This window comes from Telmatherina bonti (genome assembly GCF_933228915.1).
Source record: "Telmatherina bonti genome assembly, chromosome: 6".
Lineage (NCBI taxonomy): Eukaryota > Metazoa > Chordata > Actinopteri > Atheriniformes > Telmatherinidae > Telmatherina > Telmatherina bonti.
In genome coordinates, this window is record NC_136624.1 from 22,960,930 (window position 1) to 22,986,834 (window position 25,905).

Consider the following 25,905-nt stretch of genomic DNA (forward strand, 5'->3'; position numbering starts at 1 on the left):
AAAACCCCCAAAAAACTAGAAATACTGGATCTGGCCACACATCTTAATGTAAGAAAACTTCATATATTGATGATGTGGCTGATTGTTTTGATAGGAATTGATGCTTTTTCTCCCACATGGGCTCCACATCTTAATGGAGGTCACCTTCCTCCCCTGCAGGGGAAAAACAAACATTTTCCTCATTAGAAAAAATTATTTCTGTTCATTAAATAAACATATTCAAACATTCTACTGCATCTGCTGCTGTTAATTCTCAAGCAAATGTAAAAACAAATCCATACAAACGCTGATCACAAAGTCCCCAAAAGACAATTTATCTAAATTAAATTCTTATAAAAGTAAATGATATAATCAGTAGATGTTATAAGTCTTGTTTAATCTTGATTAGTTTAAACGTGAAACAACCTTCAGAATCCAAGATTTTTAAGGATTCCATTTTTGCAACAAATTCATCCTCTTTTTCATTCTTTAGATTCACGCCAGCATAACCCTTCATCTTCTCACAGTAGCTGATGAACCTGAAAAGAGAAATGACAAATAAGGTTCACACAGAATTTGTTAAGGCCCCATATTAAGTCACATTGTTTTACATATTTAATATAGAATTACTGAACATACACTACTTTTACACAACACAAATGTAAATCATTGTGCAGAAGTTAATAGACTAATTTAATGGACCCAACAGCCTATTAATGATTATTTGAGCCAGATGAGTTGGAGCAGGGAAACAATGAAAACCTGCAGGACTGTGATCCTCACAGGATTGCACAGAGTGTCCTTTTCTTCACAAATCACCTCTGAGGTCCTACTTCTAGCTCTCCAGCCAGGTAGTTCCAACCTGAGCATCATTCAGCCAGAACATTCAATCCTTCTTCTCAGCACAAGGCCAAGCCATCTTAGTCTGGCCTCTCAGACTATTTCTAAAAACATCTAATGTGTTGTGTCTCTGATGAGCTCAGTCCCCATCCTTTTATTCCAAATTAAAGCCTCAACGCTTTAATATCTGCTACCTAGAGATCAGCCTCTGGTCTTTTTCTCAAGGCCACCGAACCAAACAACATCGCTAATCTCACATCTGTCTCGTTCACTTTACATTCTGATGCTCTTATCACACACACACAAAAAAACTTTCTCCACTCATTTCAGCCATCTAACAAATGTACATTTACACCTCTTTTCCCACACTTTCCTTTGCTCTGGACAGTTCTGGCACTGTACTTTACCTGATAATGGAGATGAATGATGCACAGGATATACTTAATGCTACACTCTGTGGGAGTCCTCTAAAAAGCATTTCATACATCAAAGTGAGACCCCCCCCTATATGTGCATGCTCCTCTGCAGGACATTTGACATTATATATGCTGTATCAAAATGTACGTACAAGTTTAGTTTCAACCCAGTTAAGATCACTGGCCTAGCTTTCCCAAAGGAAGGGAATACTGCTCGATCAGACATGCAGCTGACACATTTGGATCACATCAGGTTCATGGACAGGAATATGCATTTGAAAAAAATGATATAGTGTACTTTACAAACTTTGACAGGACATCTTTGGTCTAATTTGACTTACTTCTTCCAGTTAGCGTCCGTTTTGAGAATCACAGGGTTTCCCACGACTATCAGCAGAGACTTGGCTCTTGTCAGGGCAACATTGAACCTCTATAAAAAACACAAACATACAAAAAAAAAGATTTTTTAAATGGTAAAACATATCTAAGATGGACAGAATGTGGTTTTATTTTCTATTTTGAATAATAAAGAAGCAGAGCTGCTGAGGGAGTCATGGAGGTTTCACCATCCAGTCTATGTGTGTTTTGTGGATGTGAGTCTACAAACTGTATCCCGTCAGTAATTCTTTAAACACTGCAGCAGGTGTAAAGTAGGGCTGCAGTTTCTGCTGTGAGCTTTTAAGTTCCAATATACCCAAAGTAAAAAAGAATATGTCCTCATTCTTAGCATGAAATCAAACTTGTCACCAATCATGCTGGTGATATCCATTAGCAGGATCTTGAGGTGCAAAAGAGGGAGGGGGAGGGCGGGGGGTGTCTGTGTTGGGAATGTCAGGGTTGCATCCTTGCTTTGTGCAGATGATGTGGTTTTGCTTGTTTCATCAGACCAACATCTTCTGCATGCAGTGGGTCAGTCCACGGAGGCAGCAGTATGAAATTCAGCCCCTCTAAGTCTGCCATGATTTTTTTAAACCAGAAAAGGGTTGATTGTTTTCTTCTGGACTAGAAAATATTCTCCACCTCAGACAGAGGAGATGAGGTATCTCGGATTTTGTTTGCGAGTGATGATAGGATGGAGCGAGACATGGACAGATGAGCGGAGGCTTTGTTAGCAGTAAGGAGGATGTTGTACCAGTCTGGCGTGGTGAGCCAAAATGATAATCTTTAGATTTACTGGTTTATCTACTTTTAACCCTCATCTACAGATAAGATTTGGGCAATGACTAAAAGAATTATATTGGTGGTGTCTGGGTCTCCCTGATGAAGCTGTTGCTTTGTGACCTGAGCTTGGATAAGCAGAAGAAAGCAGATGGATGGATTTTAAAGTCAGAATGTGACAAACCTTTTTATTTGATAGGAATCCAATATTGTAGTCTTTGTCCATCTTTACATAGTCGAAGCTACTACGGACTGTAGAGACCATGATGATCTTGTTCTCTTGTCCCTGAAATTCTTCCACAGATCCCACCTGATTTACAGGAAGACAAAATGTCAGGGAAAAAACATCTTTCATGACAACAGCACTTTACACAGCTTTACTGTGGAAGCACATAATCCTTAACAACTCTGTTACATTTTTCCGCCAGAGGCTATCCTAATGAATTTACAGCAAAGCATGCTCACCTTGAGATCTTTAAGATTAATCCATTGTTTCAGGGTGGAGTCAAGCTTCAAGGCCTTCTGGATTTTCTCGACCTGTTAGAAAAGGAAGAATGTGCTGATGCAGGATTACAAATATATCCAAACACAAGTTGACACCACACAGCCTTACTTGTTTCCTGTAAGGGGTGATGATGCCGATGTCCTGAGGAGTAAGATTGGGCAGACCCTTCTTTCCTTGTGTTTTCAAAAGCTTTTTGAGGTAGCGGATCAGGACTTCAATCTCAGACAGATTGAAGAAAGATGGACTGTTGGCCTCTCTCTGATCTTTCCCCATCACGCCATGGAAAATCACTGGGAAACCCTGTTTGTGGTGGGGAGTCAGTAGTCAGTCACTGTGTTGAATGCTGTATTATTTACACAGTCTGGTGATAGAAACCTGCATGTTTGAAAATTATTAAACTCTAAACTGAGTAATGTAACCACTCTGAATAAGTTAATTAAATTTCAAGATTATCATTTATAAGTGTCTTAAAATAGTCATTTGACATTCATCCCTTTTCGAAGACAATTTGAGTGTTTGCAGCAAGATGTAAAATGCAAACATTTTGGTGCTGGTGCTGAAAGTGGTAAACATGTAAAATATTCGTGGCTAAATTCACTTTTTTTTTTTTTTAAAGTCAGTTACAAGCAAACTATCACTCCGCTGTCGTGACTGGGAGTATAGATGAACGACATTTGGTCTTCAGGTTTTGTTTTTGTTTTTTGTTTTTTGTTTTTTTAATACTACACGTTTCTGACCTCAAAACGTTGTGCCTGGCTTGTGTTGATTCCCCAACATTTATTGTGAACATAACTGGAGCCATTGTTGCCCCACAGCCACTTGAGGCTGAGAAGTTGTAGACTGCATTTCACAACTTTTCTCCATCCTGGAACATCATGTGACAGCTTTATGGTTTACAGCAGGAATTCCCAAATCTGGTCCTCAATGGCCCGTGTCTTGCAGATATAGGATGTGTTCCTGCTGCACCATACCGGATTCAAATGAATGGGTCATTGGCAGACTTGTGCAGAACTTAAAACTGTTGAAGATCCATTTCATTTGAATCAGGTGTGTTGCAGCAGGAAAACATTCAATACTTCACAGTCTGGAGATGGTGATCCCCACTTTACAGTATCCATGTTCCAGTTCAGCAACTGGATGTCAAACACACTGGACGTTCAGAATGCCAATTATGTCTGATTCAGCAAAGAAATTTAAGATGACATTAACAGAGAACAAATAAAGAAGAGAAAAGTAAAAAGGGTAAGAAAAATGACAAGAGTCCACATCAGACTGACTTTTAGTAATTGGAGAGATCTCAGATGAGAGACAGGATGCAAGACTGCTGCTAAATTAACAAACCTCAGTATTAAAAGCTCACATCATCAAACTACTATTGAAAATGTAAAACAGACTCATTTGTTCACAGCTTATGGGGGAGGCCGATATGAAACAAATTAAATAAAATGAAGCAAATTAAATAAAATTAAGCTTTTTCTATTTCTTGAGTTTTATATTTTTTATTCAATTTTTCATTTCTTTATGGAGTTTGCTTTTAATGCTTCCTGCATCCTGCTGTAATGCTTTTAATGTCTTCATGGAAAAAATTTTGTATTGTCTTGTACATGAAATGTGCTCTACAAATAATCTTGCCTTACAATAAATAATTCCTTCATCTGCAGCAATGAACTGCCCATTATCTGTCAGCAACAACACTCAGATTTTAATGTAATTTTAGGAAATGTAACAAATGGATTTAAGTGAATACATACTGGAGTGGCCCAGATCACTGTCTGGGTACTTGAATTTGTTTAAAAGATTCTTCACTATTGGAAGATACAGATGAAATTGCCATTACAGTTTTTAACACAGTGTGCAAAGTATCTGGTGATCCAGAATATTCAAAATACAGGGGGTAATGTGTGAGAAGATGGGCCTTTTTCTTAGGTGAGTGATTCTATGGCCTGGCAGTAGTTTTCAATAGGTACTTAAGTATACAAAGTATAATAAAATATCCCTGCATTGTCACCTTTTGAGGAAGGCCGTCCCAGTTACAGTAGGCTTCGCGCTCTGCCTTGTCAGCAAAAACCTGCAATTCCCCCCTATAAAACAACTCATTTGGGATTTTCAGAATCGCATCATGAGACCTAAGAGGAAAGAAGGAACAAAAAACTTTCAGTCATTAAATGAAAACACCAACAGGCCAAATTAAGATGATTTCAGAGATGCACCTGTAGTTTTTCAGCAGTTTGGTGACAAAACGGTTGCCAAAGTCTTGATATAATTCATGTTTCATCAGCCTCTCCAGCAAAGACAGTTCTGGAGAGGGTTTAGGTGACACTGCTAGATCAATCAATCCATCCAAGACATGACCCAATAATACAAATATAGAACATTTTCTACAAACAAAGTTTTTAATGATACGCTGTACTAAAACACTGCAATAGGAGGAAATGTCTCTAAAATTACAATAATCTTACCGAGTCCATACTTTATTGCATAGGGAGATTGAAGAATTGGTCCCAGCTGTTGTGGATCTCCTGCCAGAACCAACTGACCCTTGTCTGCACTGAGAAGACCTGGAAGACAAACCAAACAGTAAGATTAGGCATTACTTTCACCACTGATGCAGTACTTTTTTTTTTTTTTTTTTTTTAACATGACAAAACATTAACAATGTGATGTTTAACCTTAGAAGCTGTAGGATTTTTAACTATTTTTTAAAAACTTATTTTTCAAAGACTTTTGTAGCCCTTGGTCAGGTTTTTTTTTTTTTAAACTTAGTAAAAGTCAAATCAACATGAGCTTATAAACATCCTGCCATTCATCTTTCCTCTTCTGAACCAGATCGTATTTATTAGTGGCAATCAGTATCTAAACTCTCAGTCTTGTTCAGTACAACTGGGGTAAAAACAAACAAACAAACAAAAAAAAACTGTCTTGCTTCCCCGCGACCCTGAATTGGATTAAGCGGTTTAGAAAATGAATGAATAAATGCTTCCCAACCCTCGAAGCCTTTCCCTCTCTGACCTAAGTTTAAAGAAGTATTATATCATACAAGTAGAAGATATTTACATCAAATTCTCAAACTAAAATAATTTTTAAAAACTGTTGTAGATATAATTAAATACAATTATGAATAATGGTGCAAAGATGAATCATTTGTTGAATTATATCAGAACTACACTCACATCTACAGTCACTCTGTATGGACTTTTAAAAACATTATTTTTGAGATACTTTCTACAACATGTCACTAAAACCAAGGATGCTTCTAAAATGCTTAAAAGGGTTTACCTGCAACTGCAATAACACACTCTGGCTCTGCAGCTTGGCCTGCTTCATCCACAAACACGTGTGAGAAATGGCCAACTGGGATCCCTCCAGTCACAAGTCTAAAGTAAAGAAACATGCAGATGCGTTTTAACTACAGCAGTGCTGCGTACAAGTGGTGCAAACAACACAGTAAACTCAGCTCATGACTCAAAGACTGTGCCAAAATATTCAGTTCTTACCTGCCAGCTGTGAACAACGTTGTTACGATAACTTTGTATTTCATCAAGATTTCTTTTTCAGGAAACACGAAAGAGCCCTGTTTATCATCCCAGTTAGAGTATTTCTGAAAATAGTTTTTAAAAAATGTTTAATAATGTTTGAATTATTAGCCAAACACCACAATCATGCAGATGCTTTCTCCTACGTGTAGACCGAGTTGCGAGTTGTTACATAGTAACTGATGTCTGGAGTAGCTGTGCCTGAACATCTATTCCTCTTTGCACACACTAAATTGCGATGCTCACCAACAACATATCGGGGATGCTGCTCAGGGTTCGGCTGTAGGCGTACATGCGGTAAACTTCAGAGTTCATGTGGGGCACCAGTCCCATACAGAGTATGTCACATGCACTGTTTGAAGGGGCACAAGCCAGGATGTGAGCTGATCTGTTGGCCTTGGTGACCTGACAATATGAGAAGGTGTTAAGAAGGTGAAATGTATATATATTCATATTCAGTACTAAAGACATAAGTTCTGCAAACTACAGACTTATTTGTAAACACCTGATGTGATTTAAAAAATTTCCTAAAGCTTTCAAACTAATTTTGGAGCATTAATGATGCTGCAACTAATAAATGCAAATATATTCTCCCAACATATTATCTTCAACAGGTGCAAACACCTCAAGTTTCCACAACTTTCTTTGACTTTTCAGCAACAGTTTTTTTAAACATGTATTATTAATGTGAAAATGCCAGGATCATACAAGGACATGAGACAAAAATGTAAAAAGCAAAAAGGGTTGCATTTCCAAGCAGTCATGGAAAGTCTGTGCTTTCCATGGAAAGCACCGACTGCTGGAAGGGTGTTAAAATATACATCACTGAAGACACACAAACAATATGAAATCTAACTATAGTCATTTTATGTAAATGGTGATGTCTGAGTAAATGTGTCAGTGGAGATCCCCACTGAATGTTGAGAGAAGCTGTACAACTGACTTGATGCACATATCTTTCAGCGAACAAAAACCCATTTAATACCTGCTTAATAGCTTCCACCATCGTGATTGTCTTTCCAGTACCAGGAGGCCCGAACACAATATAAGGAGCAGGCTTTGATGATCCGGCTATGATGTGCCGGACGGCGTCAAGCTGCTCCAGGTTCTTTTCCAGTTTATTGTTGAACACCCTGGAGATGAAAGCAAGAATAAACTTTAACGTCTTTTCACAGCCATGAAAAGGAGTAAAGCTAAACCTCCAAACTGGGTTTAGAAAAGCCAACTTCGTATCAAGAGCAAAGTAAACGCATATTTCCACATAAACACCAGACTGGCTTCAACTTCTCTATATGAACATGTCACATAAAACATGCGGTACTCTGAGGTGGTCAACTTTCTGTGTTTAAACTGGATACAAACCTAAGGTCAGGCAAGGGAACATCGGGCACTGCTGCACCAGAAGGAAACAGCACCTCCCCAAGCTGGTGTGCCACTGCCAGCTCCACAGCACGATGCTGTAGCTTCAACGTCAACCTGTTGATTGTAAACTCCACATTGAATCTCATGTTGTTCAGAAAAGCCTTCAAAAACCTGAAAGAAATAAAACAGTAGTTAACATGCCAGTTAGGTTGTGAGATATGTGAAGTTTCTCCACATTCAAGTGTCTTCATTCTAACTTTTACCTTGGAGAGAAGCTCAGTTTGACACTGTCCAGCTCTACTTTGTGTACATATCCAGTGTACACCGTGGTCAGAGAGCTTTGCTCTCCAGATCTAGTCAATCTCAGACAATCTCCTTTAAGGACAGATGGACGATTTTCAGCAACACCAGGAACCTGTTGATGACAATGTTGGTCATCTCTTTGCAGATGATTCCCATTTATTCACTTTTGATTTAACTCTTCACTGCCACCACTCATTTACACTCTGAATACAAAATGTATAATTTTGAATAAAGCTGTTTCAAACTTAACCCTAGCTAATATGATTTGTGTTGCTAATAGAAAACTACTGGCTTCGGCTGTATATCTGATATTTTAAAGACTAAAGATCTTTGAATGAGAAAATCCTTGTCAGTCTACCATATTAGTCCCATACCTCATTCTAGTAGTATTGATTTAAAATCTCTAGAAGGATCTGGTCTCTGAACAATACATTAAGATAGTATTCACTTTCATTTGGCCTGCTAGGCACAGAAGTGGTGAAGACTAGAAATTATGCGCATCAGGATAAAGATGACGATGATCAGAAGTATAGGGAGACTGTGCTACAGCCTGCTGCCATCAGCTCTTCCTTGTCAATGTAATCTAGCACATGAAGGGTATCTAACACAGTAACAGGGTTGTTTGATTCAATTGAAAAAAAAATGTTCCTTTGAGATTATATTGTGGTTCAGATTAGCTGTATATGACCTTTGTTTAAATTTCATGGTTTAAATGGCCCTGACCTGTGTTAAACCTCACAACATGCACCACAACTGAGGGTTCTGTGTAGAAAACCACCAGTCAGTGTGTGGCGTGTGTGATTAACTATCAGTTTTACTAGAAATGAAAGTGATAGGGTATCATTGTGGTAAATGACAGAGCTTGTGTTGTGATGGCATGAGAGCTTACTTTTCCATTATCCAAGACCAAAAAAAAAAAAAATAAATATCAGCATTTTTGCTAAATATGTGGGAAATAAAAAGAGAAAAATTACTTATTTAAAAAAAAAAAAAAAAGAGAAGAAGAAGTCAACTGGTAAGAAGCAGAGGTGTTTATGCTGAAAAGATCTAAACTGATTCATCTGGAAATAAGAGGAAAAAGGAGGGCATTGATTTAAAATCGCTTTACTTTGAGTACGAGGAGGTTCCTGTTGACTGGGTCTTGAGTCATGGTTTGATTGTGGAGGTCATAGTCTCTGATGCCCACTTCCATCTTAATCTCTTCCAAGTGTAGCAGAAGGTGGAAATGGTGGGAGTAGTCCTTCATGCATAAAGGAGAGTTGATGATACTCCTGGATGTACAGCAAAGATGCGAAAAGGAGCTCAGTTCCATTACATGCTTTATTGTTAACAGGAATAGTTAAATATAACGAATTTCTCACTTCACTAATGGAAGCTTCTGCCTGGCAGCTGCAGAAAGGTGCTCAGAGTCCTCCATCCCATGTTTAACTAGTTCTGTCAGGTATTGAGGGTAGCGGTATTCTTTTAATTTTACCGTTATTGGCATGTGTTGGCCAGCAAAACTGAGGAGAACATATCACAACATATGAGCATAATAAGCATGAATAAAACCGTGTTTGTAGCTAATTTAAGTCCCTCTGTTGATCTCACACGCAAATGAGAAAATCAGCTTAAAATCTCAAACATTACTTCTAATGAAGCGTTTTCCATTTGGAGAAAGAGTACAACAAAACATATACTAATAAAACACCACTAATGTGTATTTCTATTATATCAACTTACCCCTCCGGTTTTACTCCCTCCTCAACTACATGAGGAGTTTTATAAGCAGGCACCTTGACTCGCTTATAGGGAGCTATGGGGCCCAGCTCCACAGCCAGCTGGGTCTGCACTGTAGCTTCAATCTCCCTGAATATTTGGAAGCGCTTCAACTTTGGCAAGTCATGCTCTGCTTGGAACTCGAAGTACATTTTCACAGGGTAAAATCCAGTGTGAATAAGTGTCATACAAACGGTGACATCATAGCTCTCTCCTGTGGAAATAAAAAGAAATAATTCAAGGCCATTAAAAATCTTTTCATTTTTTTTGTTTAAAAAAAAAAAAAAAAAAAAAAAAAGGAAAATTTGTGTTTGCCGTCTCACCAGGACAGAGAAACATCGGCTTGGCTTTAGTCACTCTCCTCTCGTCCACCAGGGTGTAACAGAGAATCCTGCTCAGAGAGCCGTATCTGGTGAAGTTGATGTTGTCTGAGCCGTTGTTTAAAATGTGGAAAGAGACCTTGAATGGTTCCCTTTGAGGAGACACAGTGAACTGAATCTTTCCACCGATCGCTGCAGGGTCTGAAGTGATTTCAATGCCCCGTTTATCAGATGCCATGTCACTCCTATGACAAGATAGACATGATCACCCTGCTTGTTATGATCGTCACTTCATTTTTACTCCGACTTGATTATGTCAGAAATTTAGAGATCTCAGTGAGTACATAGTAACAGACTCATGAAACACCTAACAGAGGTAATTTTGGAAATACAAAGCAGAGTCCCCTAAAGGACAACCAAAAGGCAAGAGGAAGTCATCTGTTTGTTTTTTTAAAGGAGTGATGACTGTGAGCTGTTTAAACTTATAAAACCTTTTATCTAACAAATAGTAAGTTTTGCTTTTGTTTAGCTAATTTAGAGTTGACTTTATTTTTAATCAAATAATTATGAGAAAAGGGAATCACAGCATTATTTTTATATGTTGTACACAATATGAAAACATAGCTTATATTTAAATTGACCAGTTTTGCTATTAAATTTACTAATGTTGACAAAAATCTCTGTTCTGTGTTTAATTAATCATATTCAGCTTAAATAATTAAAAGGCAAAACTCATTAAACAATTGTGAAATTTAAAAAAAATACTGTATCAGTAATACATGTCATGGATTTACTTGCAATCAGATCAACACCTAAATCTGCTGTAATCACCCAGCTGTATGTAGAGCCCAGTTTGGCCAGGAGATAACGTAACTAATCTGATTTTCCTCTTGGCTAACCTTCCCCTATAAAGCCCCCCCCCACACACACTGCGTTTCCAGGAGCTGACAACACTGGTGTAAAATGCAGCTGGTTTGGTCAAGTACAGACTTGCATTAAAAAGCATGACTAGACATGTTTATCATTAAAATAGACAAAGCCTATTCCATTTTTGCTTTATAATTAAAATGAACATAGTGACACTTTACTTTCATTGTTACAGTAACTACAATCAACTAGGTAAAAGGATTTTTGCTCTTAGACTAACTAAATCAAACTTTTCATGCCATGGGCAACACAAAGTGCTTTACAAGATAAAATCAAGTGATAAAGATTAAAACAAAAACAGCAGATAAGACATTTAAAAACAATAAAGACAAGTTCTTTCCACACACTCATACACAAGGACAGAGAGCAAACACCCCTCCCCCTCCCCCCACAGTCCCCGAAATACATAATTCCCTGAATACTGTCTCTTTAACTGAAGGCAGGTTAATAAAACAAAACATTAAGTGATAATATTTTATTTATAACTAAATGACATTTAATATTTTTTCTGCAGCATCCTCATGGTATACTTTCAGTCATGATCCGAACTATTGTTTTGAAGAGGGACACGTCTAGAAAAAGAGACATATTTAGTAGGGCATGAGTACACGCCTAATGCTATAAATAATGTTTCCAATCAATCAATGTAGAAACCATGTCCAAGACAAAATCAGTCCCTAGGCTCTTAAATCAAATTTAATCAAATTAGGATTAGAACCCCCCCCCCCAAAAAAAAAAACAAACAAACATTAAAGCAGTTCGGTTCAATGCCTTTAAAATGTTTAAATCTTTGCGTGTGAAAGTTTAGTAAATAAAGAATACTCACCCCTGTATGTGAGACTATGTCAGCAGATGTATAATAAATAGGTCGAGTTTACAAGTATCTACTCACTGCTTTTTTGTTTTTGCAAAAATTCTGAATTGATTACCCGTCATCTGCTTGCAGTGTGTGCTTGAAGAGAACCGGAAGCACCTTGTGATGTGAAACCAGAAGAGTAGAAAAACAACTGAACAACACTGCTCATGCAGGCTACAACGTTGAGGCGTGGTCTCTTCTTTAAATACACCCCCATCAGTACTCTTAATAGTTAATATCAAATGTTTCTGAGATGCTGATGCAAGAAATGTCATTTATTTCAGAATAAAATTCTGCAGTCTAGTATTTTTATTTTGTGGAGAGTAAAAAAGCGCAAACTTGGTTTGTGGTTTCTTTCGTATCACGTTTTCTGAAAATGCTAAAAACTTGTTCAAGAGTTTCTTATTGCAATCTGTATCCAATTTATATTTATCTTGAACTTGTGGAACACATCTAAAGTAAAACAAACCACAAGGAAGACAGTAAGGAGGTAAGGTTATGGAGAATTTTAACAAACAGGTACCATCTGGGGAAATATATATAAATAAAGTAAAACACCAACAACAATACTACTACTTAAAAAAATAAATAAAATCAAGACTTTGGGAAATTTTGCCATCTTGTATAAAAAAGAAGAAAAGATCGACAAATTTCAGAGAAGCTGCTCAGAAGTCTGATCAGACTGAACTCTGGAGACATAATATGATAATAGTGAATCTGTTGTTCCGTTTGACAACTAGATATGTGATTTGATCCGAGGCTTGTACCAGACACCGTCTGGCACCTTTCATCTGTCCAGCTCCAGATGTATAGCAGGGTTCAACTCCCCTAAAACGACAGATATTCTCAAGTTTTACGACTATGTTTACGTGACCTGAAGGGCACGTGGATGCTTTAAATCAAGCAGAAGGATCACACTGATAAGACGGACAAAGCTTCCTGCTAAGGAGATACTCAGACCCAACTGACCTCAAGAACAACCTAATAGTGAGGCCTTTAATAGTAGCATGGAAGGCAACATGAAATTAATCGCAGCCCATTAAAAGGATCACTATCCTGCTAGAAGGTGAACCTCTGTTACAGTTTCACACCGAGACCCTACCAGAGCGAGGGAGAGGGACAGAGTAACATGGAAACATAAATGCACACAAGACAAGAGTCAAGGTAAGACGGTCTTTTATTGGCTGAAGAGAGCCGACAGTACAGAATATGATGCCAAAATTTAGCCTTCGATATAGAAGAGATATGAGAAAATCTAGAAAAGTTGCATAGTGTGTCTTTAAAAGTGGTCCGGGATTCTGATTTCCATTGATTACCCATCCTTATTTTGTACTTCCTCACAGTTTCATCCCTCACCTGTTTGGAGAGCTCCTCAGTCCACTTGATGTTACCTGCATTTGGTGCCCGTTGCCTGGTGGCGCCGCAGACTGCCTTTTAGAGCAGGTGGATATATACTGAGATCATGTGACACTTGCACAGGTGGACCTCGTTTAATTAATTATGTAACTTCTGAAAGATAACTGGTAGCATCAGTTCTTCATCAGCATCAGTATTAAATTGAGTTTTTTTCATAACTTTTTTTTCTCTTTTTTTGTGCTATTTTACTTTATCATAGTAATTTTTTTTATTTAAATTTCAAATTGTAACTGGAAAGAAACAAACACACAAAAAAAGAAAAACACACCTAGAGAGCTGATACTATTGAAAGTCGCTGTATTTCTGTTTTAAAGATAAAGACTTGCAAATATCCCGGTCTCCTGAGATTATATTTGAAACCATACACTTCCTTTTCAGCAGTTGTCATCACTTCTCAGATAAAACCAAACAGATGCTCTACTTGTATTATCTCCAGGTGCAGTCAGCCTGGCTGTTTCTTTTGCACCTTCAAACTTCCTGCTGATAATTGTAGACTTGAGTAAACACTCTAGTCAGGACAAAGCTGCTTTCTTTCTGCAGCTCTGAAAGTAGTGAACATGCATTTACTACCACACGCTCCATCATTGTGACTCTCTCTTTGAGTGAAAGTTTCCCGCGCACCACTGTAAGGGCCTTCATGGTGACGTGGTGAGACTTCTTTTTACGAAAAAAAAAAGGAAAGAGCACATCTCTCCTGTATTGGTCAACCTCATAAGTTAAGAAGTCGAACATAGAGTAAGTTTACTCACTGTTAAACCTCTATATTGTAGATGTACTTGTTGCCTTTGTTGTCTGGATTTTAATGACATTTTCTGGAATTTTTGGACAATTTATTTTTCATTTTATTCTAAATTTCCTCCAAAAGTTACTGATACCTTTAGAGATTGTCTCAAACTAACATTGGACTTGACAACCAGCAACACATTATTCAGACATCTAGTTAAAAAATAATGTATTTGCATGCCAACGACTGGTCAATAAATGCGAAGACTAAACATAACCTTGGACTTTTTTCCCCTCAATATTTAAGAATGTTCCAAATATAAATCCTGACACATAAACAATTCAGTTCATCTCTGGTTGATAAACTATCAAATGGAGACTGTTTCTCATTCACATCTAAGCTAGTTGTTACTATTCAGCTAATTTATATACAGACATGCTGAAAAAATACTGTTCATTCGTCGGCAGATACTGACCTCATAAAGCCTTACATGAATAAACTTATTACAAAACAGAAAAATGCTGGAAAACAGCGAAACATGCTTCAAAGATACCTTTTGTTCTTTATCTTGTTGATGATGTCTGTGGTCAGTTTTTTCTTTGGGCTCAACTCAGGGGTTGGTATGGCTGTGGGGGGAGTGTGTGGGTTCACTGGGTACTTAGTTCCAGAGATGAGACTTTGTGGCTGAGGGACCCATTTCTTTCTCCACTGGTCAGGGTATATTTGAACCTAATGGGAGGAAAAAAATGGCATAATGCTGCTGTAGGACAACTTCTCTTGCTCATTTGCTCAAAAATGGTTTTTTAGTCATATCAGAAGTAAAAATCTTCTTTTCCTTTCAGCTGGTCACTTCAGGGGTTCCAACAGCAAATTTTTTAAGTCTGCCAATCCCTATCCTCTGTATCTTCTCCTCTTAAGACAGGAGAAAAAATACTTGTTCTGGAAATATAAATGCACAAGCAAGCTGGGTGCATTCATTCAGGCAATATCAGAAAACAGGCAGACAAATAAACTTTCTGGGGTCTTCACCTTTTATCTACGTGGAGCTCCTCGCTACCTCTGCCCACATCCAGTGCTTAAAGTGGAACTCTTATGTGCATTTCAGGCTAATTTATTTTTATTTCCGAGACCAGAAGAGCTGGGATTGATGGAGTTATTGTCACAAATTGCTTTATTTACTTCAGACCGACCCTCTCCGTAGGCTGTCAGATCAGCCTGTAGGCAAAACGAGTGGATTGAGACGCTTCTGCATCAAGCTCCGCCACTGCACTACATCGGGAGCGCGCACCGCACCTGCTTTCGCCGTCGTTGTAACATCTCATAAACAGAAGGATTAGGCTAATATGAACTCAATAAAAAAACAAAATAAAATGTCAACACATAGCATACAGCGCTACATGTTGGAACCTGAATCAGACCCTGAAAACGAAGTGGAAAACAACAACCCACAGCAAGGAATGCAACAGGATGTCTCTCTTTGGTAAACTCACCAGCCATCGTTGGAAATAACTTTATCCGACATTTTCCACCCGCCTGATGTATTTGTGCATGCGCTTGTTAACCAGTAGAAGGTAACCAATCACCGAACCTTATCCCCCGGGACGTCACAAGGATTTCCAAGTAGAAAAAAACTCCCTAAAACGACACGTTTTTCATCGCCATGGAAACCAAACATGGGTTTAGGTGATAAAAACAGCGCAGTTCACATGTCTGATGAGGATTCAACACTGTAGAAAGCTCAGAAAACTCCAAATACCATAATAGCACCCCTTTAATTTAAAAGGAATCTCCTGAGGTCAGGTCATACACCATTATATATCAACATAAAAAAATTATCAGTATCTGTGTCTGTCTTGCCTGGCTATTTATTATAACAGAGGGTAGGTTTCCGCCCCTCTCAGGGATGGGCCTGATTTGGTATTTTTCCATTTCCTCCCCTTTCAGGCATCAGTGATTCAAGTCCTCAAGGCCTGGTGTCCTGCAGATATTGTTACCCAACGCCAATACACATAACATCAAATAATATGGATCAGATTGTTGCCAAGTTCTGCAACAGTCTGCTCAGTTCATTTGAATCAGGCATTTTGCTGCAGGGAAACGTCCAACATCTGCAGGACACTGACCCTTGTGGACCAGAGTTGGTGACCCCTGTCCAAATTACTGTCGTATATCAGTACCTTGAAGATGTATGCAGGCCATATAAACAGCTTAAAGGCACAGTACACCCTGCTTTCCTTTAACACGCATCCTTATAACCTACTCACAGTACACAGTGATGATGAGGATGATGACACAATGGGCAATTGAAGCTCCATCGGTGCAAAATCTTTATTCCACTTTTGTTATGTTAGAAAAACATAAAACTTATCCAGAATGATGTCTAAACAACAGAAGTCAAAACAAATAACACCAAACAGGCAGTGTGACACATACCCCCCTCCCTTCACGTTTACCTGGCGCCTAAGTCTGATGAAGATTTTCCCGTGTCGTATGTAGACTTTGTTGAACTTCAAAAGGGCATAAACTACATTGGAAAAGTTGGGATGTTTTGTTCCTTCTCTGTGAACACAAACACGAGAAATTTATCGCATGCCGAGCCAAATCCAGTCCAGTCAGACCCAAACAGACGTGGTTGCTGAAGCCCACCTGTCCTTAAACTCCGTGTTGTAGATGCTGCGAAGCTCACTCTTGTTGTTGTGATAGTTTATTCTGTCTCCGAGATATTCAATAAAGTCCAGTCCGGATGCCAATGACTCTGCCAGTCTCGGCATGTCTACGTGCTTTAAAGGCAGAAGTTAATGTTGCTCGTCCGGCTAATAAAAGTGAAGTTTATCTGCTATGCTAGCAGTTCCCTGAAGTCACACGCCGCCTGATTGCTACTGACGTGAACTAACGCTGGGTTTCCGCGTGCTACGTCCTCATTGAGTCTTGGATAGGTATCCACAGCGCTGAAACTAATACTACTTGTCTGTCCTTCTTCACTATTGAACATCAGCCAGAATAATTACAGATCTACTATTTTGTATGACGAGCGCAAAACTCGAGTAAAGGATGCTCAGCAATGGTCCCAGTTAGGGAGCGTCTCCAACCTCTACATGCAAGAAGAGCGAAAACGCGTCAGTACTACAACAAAATAAAAATGTAATTGAAAACAAAATTTATTAAGACGAGGTTTTTGTTTTTTGTTTTTTTTTTGTTTTTTTACATTTAAATGATTTACTAAGGGGCTACAATAATTATTCATTTCAAGTCTCATGTGACGAATAGGAATAGCCACGTCGAGCTAGATTATTGTTGACACTCCCTGCTTTCATATTCATTATATAATCACAATAGGTAAAATATAGAGCGCAGTTTGGTTTGTATTTAATTCAGCAAAGAAGACTTAAGTATGATGTATGTTGTCTGTATTGAGGCTTCAACTTATAACTATTTCAATCAATTTAAAATTTAAACATATCATATATAGAATAGCTGCTTCATTTATCCCAATTTAGAATAAGTCTGATTTTGACCCATCTTAAAACCAACTAAAAAGGAATGGGCTGGACCAAGGTACGTTTAGACTCTTCATATACAGTCTATGGTAGACCAAACTAGACCAAATTATATTGAACTTTCGACTCATCAAAGTAGCCATCTTTGGCATGTGATCATTTCTGCTTCACTCCGAGTGAATTAAAACATTTTACGGTGTTTATAACTCTCGATTAAATAAAAGGATGGGGTAACATTTACTAGCTCCATATAGGACTGTGATTTTAGACCCTTAATGGCTTTTTTTTTTTTTTTTAAAACAATGGAAGATTACTGTATATAAACTCTGATTAGAGTTGTACAAATACTTGCAGAAAAGATCTTACTGACTCCCCTTTCGATATTTACAGAATGTGTATACCTATTTTACTCAGACAAATACAATAAAAAAAATCATCTGTATATCTCAAAGTAGTATCAGATCAGCAGACCGTTTCTGCTCAAAGCAGAGGAAAATGAATTAAGCTGCGTCATGCAATTTGCTTAATGACTTACACGTGTGGAGATGTGGATCCGAGGGGAGGTCACTCTGGGTTTGGACCCGCCTTAGTACCTCGTCTTTCGAACTTTATCACCTAGTAAAACACTATTAAACGGGCTTTCCCATTCAAACCACAAGGGTCGCATTTTCTAGACTTGTATTTCAGTCTTTTCAGGATTTATTTGATTTTTTTTTTGTCAGGGTAAAAAGATTATGCAATTAGTGTGTTACCAAAACAAAGATTATATGTGTCAAAAAGAGTAAAAAAGCAAAAATGTGCAAATATAAATTAAATAAAAGTTACCTCTTTACATTGAGGTTAGCAATTCAAAACAATGCTATGATAAAATCAAACAGTTAAAATGATTTTTTTTTTTTTTAAAAACTTGAATTAAATCATAATATTTATGAAAAATTTATCAAAAAGCATCGGAAAATTAATAAGAAATTAAATTTGTTCTTCAGAAATAATGTTATCTGTAAATAGGAAAATGAATGAATAAAGGGAATGCCTACTAGTTATTCACCCATTTCAAAGATATACGTTATTTCAAGTACAGATCAAAACAAAGAAATACAGAACATTTAAATTCAGTAAAAGAAACTTAAAATTGAGTCTTAATCAGACTATTCCGACCTGACCATTCATAGGCTTTACTCTTCCATCAAGGCAGAGGGGATAGAAGAGAGGCAGAGAGAATAAGGAAGAACTTTTCTCTTTATACTAGGCTCCCTGAATGCATCATGGAGTACATCCTTATTAGGTAAAGTCATTTAATCTTCAGAAAGTTCTTCTCACAACTGTCACAGAAGTTTCCCCAAATGTGTGGCACTTGCAGGTTGCTTTGCTTTCACTTTTCGGTCCAGTTCGTCTCAAACCAGCTTGATGGGGTTAGGGCTGGAGGCTGTGCTGGCCACTCCATGTTTTTAAGTTTATCCATTTTTTGCTCCCTGAAGAAGGGTTTTTGGTACAAAAAATTGATGTGTTTTAAAAGTTTTGTCTGTAAGTCATTATTTAGTCAATGGCATCATTCTGAGATAAATGGGCAACTGATCATGGCATCATCAAAAAGATACTGAAAGATTAATTAACCAATTCTGAAAACCATGCACGATGTCACACAAATGATTAAAACTGCTTGGAATTATTATTTGGAGGAATATTTTTTATTTCATTAATAATAATTGTACTTACAGTTTGTATAAAAATATAGCATAGGCTAAAGGCAAACAGCTGGCAAGAGGACACAGATAATCAGCCCAAATGACAAATAAATCTCAAGAGGGAGGACAAATACTGGTCCAGCAATGGGAAATAAACCACACACAAGATAAAAAATTGTTTAAAAAAGAAAGAAAACATTATAATGCTGATTAAAACCTTACAATGTTTCAGGATTGTATAAAGTTAAAAAAAAAAACCAATAACATAAAAAAAAGGTCTTGACTGTGATTTCATGCAAGTCTCCATTTAGGTAACATTTCAAATTACAGATTTTGGTTTGCCTTCCAGTAATTAAAAAAAAATTAGAACAAAAAACTACAGAGGTATTAGAAGCTTTTAAAGGACTGTTACTTAGTATCATAAGTGAGGATTAGTTACTACATGAGAAATGGGAAAGAGCTTTTGGAGAATCGGTCCTTGTGAAGCACTAAGGGATCAGAGACATGCATGTATTTTTACATGTGTGAGAATTTGAATGGCAGGGGCCAACCAAAACGTCACAGTGTCACCAAAGGCATTATTAGTTGAAAATGAAAAAATACAAGTTTACAAATAAGTAAAAGTAACTTTGATATTTTTTAAATGAAGGCATCCCATCTCAGCGCCCAGTGCAACCTACAACTCTGTGGAAGTTACATACAGTAGGTTACGCTGTGTCAGCTTCTTCCCAGTTCGTCGTCACCTCAATAGACTTTATCTTCTAGGAACTCTGCATCTCCTTGCCGATTTTGTAGCTGAGAATCTTGTTCCAGTCGATCTTGGTGCGAGTGACTGGGAGCTGTCTACGTAAGGCTTTGAAGGTGGTGTCTGACATGGTCTGATAGTTCTCAGTAATGGACACCTGAAAGACAAAAAGCAAAAGTATATTAGTCATGATTTCTAACTATAAAATAAATCTAGCTGGATACAATCAGCAATTTTAGTTTGCACTTCTTTCAAACTTGAGCAAACACTTCTTTTTCGTCAAGAAAATGAGAAATAGATGCCGCGATTAAAGAAAAACATAAATGGACACAGTATAGGGCCAAGACAGCTTTAACTACTCAAAACAAGTTTGAAATAAAACTTTGGCTTGACCGCCTTTCTTCTTCAACGCCCTCTTAACAAAAATGTTCTTTTACATTTATTCAAGTAGTTTTCATGGATAGCTCTCAAGATGTGCGTAAGATCGAGGTCAAGGCAGGTGACGATGACTCTTTATGACCTGTTGCCACTTATTTTCAGTCTAGTTCTTGAGCCGTTTGTCAGAGCTCCCACTTTTCTTATAGTTTGCTCTCCTTTATACCAGCTTCTTGACAGCTATCATTAGATGGAGAGCATTTCTGAACTGTCTCCAGTAAACAGAAGATGGATCAACTGAAGATGCAGATGAATCCTGAGTCAGTACTTTGTTCGATTTTCAATGTATATTTTCAAGAAATCTCTTTTAGCTACTTCTCATCTGACAGGTTTTTTTTTTTAACGGCCTGTCATTTTTTTGTTTGCACTAAGCTACTAACTCTTTAGCAATCAATTTATTGGTGTGAAAATACTACTACACATCTGTCAAACTGTTTTAAACTTGGCATATTTTGCATGTGCAACAAAAGTACAGAGGAAAGATTTGAGACAATAAAGTGAAAGTGCTTTAAACATACCTGGTATTCATTCTCTGCTTCCTCAATTATTTTCACCAACTCCTTTGCAGTTTGGCTCTCGTTCTGCCAAAACATAGAATTGGGAAATAATTAAACCAACCAGGAACAAAATCAGTGGTACAGACCTCAGTCAGATAAGAAGAGCTACTAAAAAAAGAGAAACTACTTACAGAAACAGTTAATGATTCCTGTACATCTTTATGGCTGACCAGCTGCACATTCCCATCCTCATAATAATGTACCTATGATAAACAGAGGAAATGATATCTGGGAGAATGCAATAACGATGCACAATCACCTTCACAGTCAGGCTAATCCTGGGGATCCACTGAACGCGGAAGCGTTGTGGAAGTGCTGCAGAGTAGGTACGCCGAGCTTACCGCGATGCACCCTATTTCACCTCCAGAGTGTCAGAGCAGAACATCTGTGCCGCGGTTCACGTGAAGATTGCGTCATCGTGCATCATAGCTAGTGTAGACCTACTCAAAATGCTTTTTAAAGTGCTTCAAAGTAAACAATAAACCAACAAATAAAAAAGCAGGCACTGTTTGACTGCGTCTCACACGCTGCTCTTTATTTCTTTATAGTGGTGATGTGTGGAAACAATTGGTTACAAGACGGCGAGGCTTTCCTCCCCCAAGATAAAGATTTTCCACAGAGTCATTTGTTAACTGAAGCCGCCTCGCACCTAACGGCTTGGTGCTGCCGGAGATGAAGAAATGTTGATGTTTCAGAGTAAAATGCATCCAAAGTGGATATGTAGTCTTTCACTGGCAAAATCCACTGGATCCACTTTGGTTTTTTCACCTGATTTCCTGCCTGAACAATCCGCTCTGCTCTGGATTGATGTGCTTTCAAAGCAGCAAAAATAGAATCGACGTAGATTTTAGAGAAGTGGAAAGTGGCGGCACTTCTGGGATGCTTCAGAAAAACACCGCAGCGCACCTGGTAAAACCAGTGCTTTGTACTGGTGTTGCTGCAATCAGCTGTTAGGGCACAGCCGCACCATGGCGATTCCGCGTTCAGTGGATCTCCAGGGTTACGTTTGAGCCCAGTAATTAAGCAACATACCTGTACTTTTAAGACTCCAACCACCTGTGCTGTAGACTGTGAAATGCTGAACTTCCACTCAGATCTGTAGCGACCATTCCTGGGAAAAAAACAGAGCAAAAGAAAGTCCTTGAAAGTCAACTCCAGACACATTGTTACGTCTATGCTGCAGCAACATTACAGTCTGGCTGAATTTGATTAGGAAGTTTAAAAAAAAAATCATTATCCATTAACTACTATCACCTTACCAGAAGTTTTTAGGCTCAAATTGATGACCCTCAACACAAGCGATAATGGTCTGCTGGCCATCGATTGTCTTCCCATAAACCTGAAGCAAAACAAAACAATGAACGGCTGAGTTATTATGTGCAGGCCTCACTGTGGCAGCTGTGGTGCAAACTAGGAGAGGGATCTCACAGTGCAGACTCCATTGGGGTAGTGCTCTTTGACGTAGGTCCGCAGAGCAGAATCACAGGCATCTCTCCACGACCTGAGGGCTGTCTCCCCCTCATGGGGCTGAGGGTTACTAGCCTCCTTCCTCAGGTGGTCAAACTTGAAAGAAATCTTGTTGTGAGGGTCAAAGTAGCGTCCATTTCCCAGGTCTCCATGCTCCGTTATCAAAACCTAGTGAGGAAACGGGAAGAGAAACTGTCATAATCACAAGGAGTGAAGCTTAAGTTTTATTTGTTTGATGAAACAAACAATTGATAAAATGTAAAAGAGAATAAATAAATAAAACTTGCTGGATCTTTATATCCATCAATTTTGGCATGAGTGAACTGATCCATGTTGTACTGCGCAAAGGCACTGCATCAAAAGAGAATAAAGTCTTAACTTTCAGGCAAAAACATAAATCATGAGACATTTATTTTTGCAAAAAGAAACTTACTGAGCTGCTCCTTCCCTGAGAAGATTATCATTGTTGAGCAGAAGTCGCACATCTGAAAAGAATTATAATGAAATAAGTTTATTTGTTCTTTTTCAAACACAAAAGATGCAAACATGTAAATCAAAAAGGAGGCTAACCGTTGAAAACTTCATTGAACTCCCCTGGAGGAGCATGCTTCACAAAATTAGCTGCAATACGGACCTGGAAATATACAAAAGTCTCATCATCAGTCAGTCAGTCATTTTCTGAACCGCTTATTCCAATTCAGGGTCGCGGGGAAGCTGGAGCCTATCCCAGCTGGCTTTGGGCGACAGGCAGGGTACACCCTGGACAGCTCGCCAGTCCATCGCAGGGCCACACAGAGAGACAAACAACCACTCACGCTCACACTCATCATGAGTCTCATCATGATACTTATAAATTATAAGAATCATCGCAAATAAAGCCATAATGCAGAATTTAGTTCCCTTTATACCCTAAGGCACTCTGATTGAGGAGGATAAAAGTAATCAAAACAAACCTGATGTTTGTTGTTTGTCATTTCCCCTTCATTTGCAAAAAGAAAATATATAAAATCTGTGAAAAGTTAAATTAAAGTAACAAACAGCTGCCAGAGGGAACAGTGTATTCTGGCAGGCTGCTTTATTTGACCATATATTATGTATTCCAGCGTAATATATATTATACAAGGGTTGCTTTTAGCAGCCAGTGTGTAAATATTGGCATAAAGTGTCATAACCTGCACCAAAGTACTGCTGCTTTTATAAGGTAATTTATTAAAATTAAATACATCAACAAAGTACAAGATGGGCAACACATAAATCATAAACAAGTTCAAGCTAATCTCTGTTTTTTAGGGATATTCACAGCTTTAACCAGCTCTGCATCTGAATAAGACTTGCTGTCACTCTATTGTGTGGTTGTATTATGTGCATGCCATCAGTCAGACAGACAGGGTTATTAATGCCTCCAGGGCGGCAGCTGACACTGACCTACAAATGGACTGTCCAACTGAAAGGTACAATGACTTTACAAAGAATAACCTTGTTTCATTGCTTTTATCAATCCATTTAGATGCCAGAACGTCAAACTCTGACATCATGTTTACCAAAAATAATATCAAGCCACATTAGATATAAAGGTTCAGCTAGAGAATTTAAATCTTGCCTTCATATTTGCATTCATATTAAAAGGAATACTGTAGTAAAACGAGGAAATGACAACTCTTGGCCACACTACCAGCCTTAAAGGAATGCAAAGCGATATTTTGCAACATGTTGCAGCATGATGCGGCTTGCAGACAGCAAAACCAGTCTCTGCAAGGCCCAGTAACCCAGCAGGAGGACCCTCTGCCAACAGCGAAAAGTTAGTGTCAGACAAATGCGATAGTAAAACATGGATAGAGTTGTGGTTGGGAGGTTTAGTTAAACTTCTGATGTCATCAGATCGGTTAAAGAGGCTCCACCAAATGGTAGTAAACTGGGTGTGAGTGTTGTTCTGCACCGATGTTCTGTCATTACACTTACTGTAAATGCAGGAAGTAGCTCGACTTCCCCCAATATACTGCTAGTCAGCCATTACATATTAAATTTTATCCACCATCATGTTAAAGTAGACACCGACCACAATCATATGCTGTTGTAACAAAGGAGACAATGTCGGGATATTTTTTAGGTTTACTTGATCCATTTGTTCACGTCTGTTATAAAGTGTCAAATTCAACATAAGCTAGCTCCATCAAGTCTTAAAACGGACCATTAAGTAATTCCTGCAACACCGAGAGGTTGTCATAGAGTACACTGTCCCAGACAAAGCCTTAACAGAACAGAAAATGAGTATTTTCCAAGTAATACCTTATCCTCGTCGCTGAGCTCTTCGAAATCTGCCATCTTGATTCAATGAAGTGTTAACAAAGCAAGGGTGGGTGGATGTTGCCAGGTCTCCTCCCAGCACACCGCCCAACCCGGAAACTGATGAGCGAAATCCTCCTGCTCGAAATCGTTACATCCAACACTGAAAAATAAACGACTACTATACTGGGTCATAGCCTGCATATATTTTGTACATGTAAACCAACAGTAGCAAGTATATAAGATCACTGTTTAATCACAATATGAGAAGGTTTTTTTTTTTTTTTTATGGCTGAGCCCAGGATTGTGTAGATGTTTGGTCAACTATTGTTTGAAAAGTGCTCTAAATAAAATGGGAATGGATTGGAAAGTGAAATACATATCGCAAACTCAAAGCTTTTTTTTTTTTTTTTTTTTTAAATACAAAAGAAATAATTAAAATATATATTTATATATCAACTTGATGATCATTACGAAATAAAAAGCTGTATCTTTTCCATGAGAGCGTTATACATAACATTCCCAAAGAGGAAAACGCCGACAATATTCATAACCTGGCAACCCTTTGGTTTCCATTTACTTTGGGTTTGTGCATTTGAGATATGAAACAAGTTTCTGAATTTAGAATATATATCGACAGACAGACAGACAGATAGATAGATAATTCTGTAAATGATTTATGGCAAAACTAATAACCTTGGCGCCTAAGCTCTTGTCGGAATTGATGTGATGTTCCTTCATCTGTTGCTTCTGTCGCTGTTTTGACTGTACTGGGACATCTCACCAGTACAGAGGTGTTCTGTACCCTTGGACTGACCAGTTGAGGTGTTGGGAGAGAGGAGTGAACAAAGAACTAAATGAAACCATTATGCGCGTAAACAAGAAATGGAAAGTTAAATAAAATACGCACCGGATGAATACAACAATATAAAACAGGACAGCACGTGACAAGATTAGATCTAGAGTTTATCTCTAATTGAGAAAGGTGGAGAAATCATCCTCAACATTTTCCGGGAGTCTTTGGCAGGTTATTGCCTGTCTATGGGTTGTTTGGTTGTTTGTTGCAGCCAGTGGCAGCAGCTGGGAGTGCCACGATTTGAGCTCGCCGTCTTTCGCGGGTTAGCTTTACGCACTACGCA

At 38.2% G+C, this 25,905-nt stretch overlaps 2 protein-coding genes and 1 long non-coding RNA gene across 3 annotated transcripts; all 3 read right to left on the bottom strand.

The window, feature by feature from the left end:
- Positions 1 to 130: 130 nt before the first annotated feature.
- mov10a (Mov10 RNA helicase a) lies at positions 131 to 10,006 on the bottom strand (the record flags this gene model as incomplete). Its single annotated transcript, XM_079242040.1, has 18 exons — positions 131 to 153; positions 406 to 518; positions 1,577 to 1,665; positions 2,578 to 2,703; positions 2,859 to 2,930; positions 3,007 to 3,198; positions 4,907 to 5,024; positions 5,109 to 5,196; positions 5,358 to 5,456; positions 6,175 to 6,272; positions 6,393 to 6,496; positions 6,678 to 6,836; positions 7,417 to 7,564; positions 7,794 to 7,964; positions 8,057 to 8,208; positions 9,205 to 9,367; positions 9,458 to 9,598; positions 9,819 to 10,006. 18 exons carry the CDS (start codon positions 10,004 to 10,006, stop codon positions 131 to 133), a joined length of 2,244 nt encoding a protein of 747 aa, XP_079098166.1.
- A 315-nt stretch (positions 10,007 to 10,321) lies between these two features.
- LOC306756670 lies at positions 10,322 to 16,615 on the bottom strand. Its single transcript, XR_013771327.1, has 3 exons — positions 16,551 to 16,615; positions 14,651 to 14,826; positions 10,322 to 10,419 (listed from the first exon to the last, which is right to left on the bottom strand). It is a non-coding gene; the product is annotated as an uncharacterized lncRNA (long non-coding RNA).
- Positions 16,616 to 19,275: 2,660 nt separating this feature from the next.
- LOC306756793 (F-actin-capping protein subunit alpha-1-like) lies at positions 19,276 to 24,827 on the bottom strand. The gene is made up of 10 exons (XM_079241662.1): positions 24,770 to 24,827; positions 23,054 to 23,117; positions 22,917 to 22,968; positions 22,771 to 22,834; positions 22,445 to 22,651; positions 22,276 to 22,355; positions 22,049 to 22,127; positions 21,148 to 21,219; positions 20,978 to 21,040; positions 19,276 to 20,181 (listed from the first exon to the last, which is right to left on the bottom strand). Exons 1-10 carry the CDS (start codon positions 24,803 to 24,805, stop codon positions 20,041 to 20,043), a joined length of 858 nt encoding a protein of 285 aa, XP_079097788.1. The 5' UTR covers positions 24,806 to 24,827; the 3' UTR covers positions 19,276 to 20,040.
- Between the last annotated feature and the right edge of the window lie 1,078 nt (positions 24,828 to 25,905).

Coding starts and splice junctions, on each gene's coding strand:
- LOC306756793 (XM_079241662.1), bottom strand. CDS start 24,805: ATGGCAGATTTCGAAGAGCTCAGCGACGAGGATAAG. Junction 22,835..22,916: donor CTCAGGGAAGGAGCAGCTCA/GTAAGTTTCTTT, acceptor CTTTTGATGCAG/TGCCTTTGCGCAGTACAACA. Junction 22,356..22,444: donor ACCCCAATGGAGTCTGCACT/GTGAGATCCCTC, acceptor GTTTTGCTTCAG/GTTTATGGGAAGACAATCGA.